General features: G+C 27.9%; 1 protein-coding gene across 2 annotated transcripts in view; it reads left to right on the top strand.

Annotated features, from left to right (window-relative positions):
• Window positions 1-5,200: 5,200 nt before the first annotated feature.
• Window positions 5,201-8,139, top strand: part of LOC107448365 (DNA mismatch repair protein Msh6) — a gene marked incomplete at its 5' end in the record, with an annotated part of 128,773 nt that continues 125,834 nt past the window's right edge. For both annotated transcript variants that reach the window (XR_011638280.1, XM_071187838.1), the window contains 1 exon segment: window positions 5,201-5,270. Coding sequence is in view for 1 of the 2 variants with exons in the window: in XM_071187838.1 (XP_071043939.1) it covers window positions 5,201-5,270 (70 nt within the window).

Here is an 8,139-nt window from a genome sequence, read left to right as displayed (position 1 = left end):
ATTTAACCTCTCCTCCACAAAGAAATTTAGAAAAATGATACTTAAACACAGCTCCTTTTTCTTAATTTAGTGAATAAAAAAATTATTTGAAGTAAAATTTTGAAATAAATTTTTGTAACACAACCTTTACGTAATTTGATGACTTCTTTTTAATATGCAATGAGAATATAATTGAAAATATAGTGTAAGCAAATATTTTTGAAAAATGTGCAGCACATAAAAACAAAAACATGTACAAGAACTGCAAACATGCATAATACAGTTTTTTTTTTCACATCAAAAATCACATATTTTACATCCTCAAATCATTGCATCAAAATGTTGTAAATAATTTTTTTTTTTTTACATAAAAAAAATCAAATTGACGAAGTATTAACTTTGCTACAACTGCGAAAAATATTATGTAAACATGAATCGTAGCAGTATGTTATGGAATCATTGTAGTGGATAAATAAATAGATCTTTTATCGCATAGAAATTCGCTACCTAATTTAATTATAAGACCAAAAATTTTTGATACATAACATCTTTTGTTTTTTTTCTTTTATTATGTAAAATTTCGTACTTAGAAAAGCTTGTTATCTACTCTTAAGATGGAAGCTCAAAATAATAAATTTTTTAAGTAATGTTTAAAAAAAAAATTAAATTATATACTCCTCACATTTAGTCAGGCTTTGTGGTGCCCCCCTATCCCTTGGTGCCCTAAGCACGTGCTTAGTGTGCTTAATGGTTAATCCGGCCTTGACTCGAACCCATTATAAAGTGATTAATTAAAAGCAAGTTTCTAAATTCGCAGATCGTAATAGTATTATATTAAAAAAGAAATCAAAATTTTATACACAGTATAAAATTTTGATTTGGAAAAATTGTTTAAATATCTTTGTTTTACAAGTGACAAGTTTGAGCCTATGTATCAAATGTGTTATGTCAGGAGACAATAAAAACCTTGACAATTTTAGAATTTTTTTAAACACACTAAAGTATGCTTAAAAGTAAAAATAAGTATTATGCAAAATATTTTGATCATCAAACTCTGCATAAATTTAGTATTTGCCTTGTTTTTTCTAAAATTTCATGAAAAAGTTATTTTGTGTAACTTATCTTTACAATAAATTGTTTAAAGAATTAATTTTTTTAGGCTGAAATATTTAACAAGTATCTACTAATTTAGATATTAGTAGATACTTTTTAAATATTTTAACCTATTATAATTAATTCTTTAATTCATCACATTGCTTGTTTCATAGTACTTGTTAAAACATTGAAATTAAAATAACATCATTATGAGACAACTTTTCTATATGTGACAGCATTTGCATATGTTTATTTATTTAATTTTAACTTTTTATTTTACAGCCTTTAATACTTATGGAGTTAAATTGTAAAAAATTATAATTTCCTATGTCAGGTTGTGTAACATTCTCAAAAGGTGCTTTTTTCATTGGGGGTTTCTAAAAAGTGCTTAATTTTCTATCTTCTAAAAAGAGATATATGTGACAGCATTTGCATATGTTTATTTATTTAATTTTAATTTTTTTTATTTTACAGCCTATTATACTTATGGAGTTAAATTGTAAAAAATTATAATTTCCTATGTCAGGGTGTGTAAAATTTTCCAAAGGTGCTTTTTTCATTTGGGGTTTCTAAAAAGTGCTTAATTTTCTATCTTCTAAAAAGAGATTTTTTCTTTGCCGTGGTGTCGATTGTCATTCTGAATTATAAAAAATGCATGATTTTAATTATTTTCTCTGCAATATTTATCAGAAACTAGTTATTTCATCGTGATTGTGTAAAGTTTTTTTTTTTAAATACTTCTTAATTTTATTGATTTTATGCTTATAAATTAAGAACTTTATATGAAAGAAAAAAAATAATTTTTATTGCTGCACAGATCCTAATAATGATTTTTTTGTTTTTTGGAAAGCAATTAAAAATATTTTTTGACTGCTTAAAAGGTGCTTATTTTTTGTTGAAAAATCTGGCTACGCACCCTGTATGTATTTAACAGTGATGATTTTTATTAATGTTAAACAGGAAAGTTACTAGCACATTAAAAAGAAATGTAATCAGCCATTATACAATTTTTTAAAATGTACTGTTGATGTTTTTAGATATTAGTGCTACAAGATTCACATTTCTATATTGAATTCTTTTCTCTCTTGTCTTTTTCTCTGATGTTGATTATTATAATTTTTCTCTTTTATTGCATTGATAGAATCTAGAACATTTTAACCTTGAATTTTTTTTAACAACATAACCCTTTTTTACTAAATGCAGTGCTTCGAAAGTGATAATGTAATTAGAACAGTTTCTTTTTAATTATTATTTATAATATGCCAGGCTTGGATGAGTATGGAATTTGCCATTTTATCATGTAAATTTGTAAGAAAATCATTCATGTTTATTGTCTAGCTGCATTTTTAGTAGGAAGGATAAATTTAGACGTCGCAAGTTTTTTTTTTATATCCGTAGATATTTCTTTTAAAGAAATTCATTTCTCTATCTCTGAGATTTCTCTGTCATGGTTATGCTATTATTTGCAGATAATTCCTTGTCACTGAAAAACAATTGAAACTGACCATGTTATAGCAATCACAATTTCAAGTTCTTGCTGGGTTTTCCCTCCATTTTGAACTAGAACGATTGCGCAAAATGTGGAAATTCCAGGCATCCTTGAAGTTGAAGAGGGAGAAAGGTGTATTGTTTTTGATTTACGAGGGGTAAATGCATTACGCATGCTTAACAGTGAACAGAAGGTGGAAATGTAATAAAGAAAATAAATTGCTATACTTCACTATCTTAATATAAGAAAGCAAAAAAGGTCAAGTGGAAATACAAATTTTTGATTGGAATATGAAGGTGGCTAAGATACGCCTATATATTAATCAATTTTGTAGGGTTATAGTTAGCTGTACTGTATAAAACCTTTTATTTGGTTTCCAGAAAACCAGGAAAAACTTTATTTGCTTTCACTGCAAGTTTTGAACTAGGATGGCTGAGTCATCCTTAAAGCTAAGTAGATGGGAAGATGGTGGGGATACTTTTTCTCCCTGTTCAGTCGAACATAAAGGAATGTCAGACTTGGATAAAATTAAATTAAACCAAAATCTCAGTTAAAAAATTTCCAGCAAGCAAATTACTGACTCTTATAAACAGTTTCAACCCTTTCAGTGCCACCTAGTTTTGACAAAACTTGTTCAAAAATCCCTTAATTTATTATAAGTTTTAATTTTTATTTCATAACATATTAAACTAGTTTTTTTGAAGAAAAATAAAGCTGAACTCCGGAAAAGACATGTTCAAACAAAACAAAGATTTAATAAGACCCGACAAAAGCTTATGCTTAAAATCCTGTGACCTAACCTAAAATGGATGATCTACGTAATGCCAAGTTTACACACTGAATGCCAAAGAAAAAGAAAAAAAAATCTCTCTGTTTGGTAGAAAAACCAACAGCTGCCTGTCCAATTCTTAATGCCTGAAAGCCAAATGGTATAACGTAATTGTTGGAAATAGTTTGACCAATCAGTTGAATTTTCTCTTGTATTACTCTTTTTAATCACTCGCTATTATATAAAATCAAAGTTTAAGATTAATACCTTTTTGTATACCTCTTTAAATATTTCTTTTTATGAGAAGGATGAATACAACTAAACTTGTTACCGCTTCTTTATTTTAATGATATGCGCAATGACCGGGATATTACAAATTGGTTCATGATGCAACTTTATTATGTATAAATACTTTGGATGCTGTGTTATCATTGCTGATGTTTATATTATTATTTATTCTGTCAAGCTGTGGTGTGCTGGCTTGTTTATTTTTTTTAAGAATTTGTAAAGTTTCCTAAGGAACTCCGTGCTTCAGTACGTATGTATTTTCTCCTTCATAGTCATTTGTAAATTAGCCATCTTCATATTTAGTTTGTAATAAATGAGTGTTCAAACTCCAAGCAGATAGTCTTTGTGCTTCTTCAACACTGTGCTTAAATAACTTTGCTTTCAATCCAAGATAGTAATCACAGAGAAAGTGCAACTGCGCGAAGCAGAGAAAGAAATTCTAAAATCAGTCACTAGTAGATTGATTATGGGTAGAATGGTGGAATTTTGACCATTTTTTTAAAACAAAATTTTATTTACGAAAATTAAATCAGCATCTCATAAAGGTAGTCTGATTAAACGAATTATTTCTTTTTTTGCTCCGACTTAAGGGGGGAATGAAAATGCAATTAAAATACATCACTATGCATTACTATATAAGCATAATAAAGTAACGAGTAAAGCAAGAACACAAATTCTTAATTGGAATACTAAAACAACTAAAATTGGCTATTTTTTTCAATCTTAAAGTAGAAATATAGTTAAGCTGTATTAATTCATTTTTAGTGACCCAGAAGCCAGGAAATACAGACATCCAGGATAGAGATGGTTAGGATAATTGGTTCTCTACTGTATTTAGAAAATTAGTTGCAAACTAGTTTTTAGAACATGTAAGCAGACTAATTTGCACAACATAAGTTCAAAATTAATATGCTGTTTTGCCATACCAATTAGAAGAACACAAAATGAATGAATGTCGGATAACACAAATCAAAGCCCTTACTTTTTGAGTATTTAAATAGTTGATAATCCAAATTGTTATGAAGTTGAATTCTTTCAGCTGATATATTTTTCCCCCCATGTACTTTGAAATAAAAATTTTCTTTATTTATTTATTTATTATTATTATTATTTTTTGATGTATTGAAAGGAATGTTTTTATGCTATTATGAAATGTTTATATGCTTTTGTTTTATAAATATTCATTATCTTTCAAAGTAAGATCCTTGGTTATTTACCATAGATTAATTAATAATTGAAATTTATCAAACTTGTTATTTTCATTGTTTGATAATGAATAAAAAATCGTTTGAAAATATGTCTCACTACTCACAACTAACTTATTTTTTGATTGTTCCTGGTACTCAATGAATGATCAGTATATTTTTCGTTTTATACTTTTATAATACACACTTTTTTATTTATTATTATTAGTCCCAGATATAGAGAAAGTTTTCATGAAAATATTGTATAAATGTGCATTTAATAAACAATTAATGTAATATTTTTGTCTTAATTGAGCACTTTTTAAACTTCAAAATGCCAGTTGCAAAAATGTTAAGCTTTTTTTTCCTTCTAAATTCAGCAATTTTCTTTCTTAGATGACTTTTTGTGTCAAACACCATTGAAAGAATATGAACTTGCCTTCAAAGCTTTAGGTGCTTGTATATGGTATGTTTTTTTGTGTTTCATTTAAATTCATTTCGAAGATATAATTCACAGACTATAGTTAGATAGTTCACAGATAAGAATCACAGACTATTGACAACATATGGTACTGATTATCCCAGTAATCATGGAAAATTTGCACTTTCATTAACTTTTTTAAAGAACCCTAAAAAGCATAGTTAAGGCATAGAAATATTTACCAATTTATCTTTATGTTACCTATTTAACCTTATAGATAAAAAATAATTTGAAAAATAAGTAATCCATACCCATATTTTAAACTAAAATAGTATTAAGCACTACTGTGCATATCAATGAAATTTTTCATTGATGAATCTTGTATGAATCAATATGCTGAACATAAAAGCTTGTTAATTAGTAAATTAAAAATAATCCAAAAAAGGATAAAATACCTTCTAATATAAGTATCAATTTAAAGGCATTCGGGTATAATATGGAATCACTCATTATACTGTGCCATGACATTTTTGGTCCCAGGTTGCTAAGCAACCCTCTAACCTCATAATGTGACCTACCTCCCCAGAAGTTTGTTGCAAAATTTACTGTGTACCTTGTGTGTGTGGCTTGTATTAATATTGAATACAGTGGTGCTGCAAAGTTATATTTTTAGGAGGGGGGAAATTAGCATTTGGCCGAATGAAATTCTGAATTTGACTGAATCATAAATAGGTATGTTATTAATTTGTTTCAACAAAAAAAATATTTTGTTGCTAATATTTTCAGAATATGCTTTGTTCCACCACTGCCTTAATGATTTTATATATAATTATTCTAGTAAATGAGCAGAGAGAGAAGGCACTAAACTGTTTTGAGGAACTGCGGTTTGATCCACAGTCACAGGTTAAAGCTCTTGATAGGTACCAACTTTTCTAGGAAGTAAATACAGCTTGTACACGATGCTGATCACATTGCCACAAACAGGATATTGGTGACGAAATTGAGCTGTAAGCTCCATGAACCCCTTGATCACAATGAGCTGTTGCTTTCCCTTTATTCTAGTCAATAAATAAAGAACCATTTGATAAGTAAATATAAAACAGAAGAAATAAATTGATTTGTAGTTGAGATGAGGATATAGTTTTTCTGTATCCCAAGAATAAGTTAGTAATTGTCAAATCTAGTTTAATACCAAGTAGAAAGATAGTCTGATAGAGTTGAAGGCAAAGAAAGAATTAAAATACTCTCAATATTAGTTCATATGAATATTAACATAGAGCCTACTATTTAAAACACTCCTAATTATTTTTTCTTTTAAATGTTGTTTTTATTCTTTCTAAAAGACAGAAGAAATACTGAATTTTGTGAATCTTTAGGTCATATAAAAAATTATCAAGACACATAAAAGAGCAGAGACGGACATATTACTCATTTACAGACATAATGGTGTGTGGCTGCAAACAATCCTAATTCCCCTGTCCTGCTGATCATTAGTGAGATTTTATTATGGTGACAGCTCGAAATGCCCTTATATGTGCATGTTTATGAAAATGGACATTGAAAAACGTGCTTTTTCAGTTTTCAACCCAACTTTAAATGACTAAACGAGTAACTCTGCCTTGTCTTCCTTAATTATTTAAGCACTAGGTATAATGATTATGATAAAATATATGGTAGGTATAATGATAAAATACTATGTAAATTCTCTTAAATCTGTTCATTTTCGTAAACACTCATTTCCAGCTGTGTCTATTATTATAAACATGCATTTCAAGCTGTGTCACGATTTTAAACACGCATTTTGAACTCTGTCTTTTTTCGTAAACACGCATTTTGAGCTATGCTCATTTTCGTAAACATGATTTTTAAGTTTATTTTCATAAATACACATTCGAGTTGTTTCCACTTTCAAAAATACATATTTTGAACTGAATGACGGATAACACGATTATGGTATTTCAAGTCATATCTAAATTTACAAACTTACTGTGACGTAATAGTTTTCGCTAAACTGAATGACGGGGTGCAAAAAAGAAATATTCAACTTTGTCATAAAATGACTTAAAAAATAATAATCGCATCAATAACATTTTTATATCTAAATGTTCTTTAATAATTTCTCTAGAAATGCAAAATAATTTTTGAGTTATGACAGTAAGAAGCAAGCTCGGTAGTAATTTTCTGAAACAGCGGTGGTAATAACTTTTTTCTTCATATACAGAGATAATCGAACGTATACTTTTACAAGTTAAGTATTGTAGTCTTTCAATCTTAGAAAATTTTTATGCATTTAAAAATTAAGATAAGTTTCTTCTTTTGAATTTTTCATTTTTATAAATGGGCAAATAGGTTTTTAAAAACAAGCTAATTGCTATTGATTTGCTAAAGAAGATATAAGAATTGAGAAATGTGTACCTAAAATAATACTTATGACTTCCTTTTTTTCTGTGAGACAGTCAAATAAAGGTTAATATTTAATAATTTTATTTGCGTTTTCAAAATAAAATGAGAGGGAAAAAAATTTCGTAAATATGCGGAATAGTCAACCAAATTTCGCCTAATAGTGAAAATATTTGGAAGGTCACAGCAATCTCTCGTGACCTCCCATCCTATCTCCCCTAATTGAATATTGTATTTAAAAAAGTTATGATTTAGAAAATTGCATGAAATCCTTTGTGACTACTGCCCAAAAAGTGGTCAGCAAGAAATTGTAGTGTCTATTTACATAAATAGTTATTTCCCTGTTATAAGTATATTACTTACAATACTAATTTATACTATATATGTTATGATAGTAACTGATTCTAAGTAACCCTATTTAAATATGTTATTATAGTACAGTAGTTTTTTGTAAATACACCACTACATATTTGTATTTGAAAATTAAATTATCATAATGTCAGGCATATCTCGT

The sequence above is a fragment of the Parasteatoda tepidariorum genome, chromosome X1, assembly GCF_043381705.1.
Source record: "Parasteatoda tepidariorum isolate YZ-2023 chromosome X1, CAS_Ptep_4.0, whole genome shotgun sequence".
Taxonomy (NCBI): domain Eukaryota; kingdom Metazoa; phylum Arthropoda; class Arachnida; order Araneae; family Theridiidae; genus Parasteatoda; species Parasteatoda tepidariorum.
This window is presented reverse-complemented; position numbering and strand designations above follow the sequence as displayed.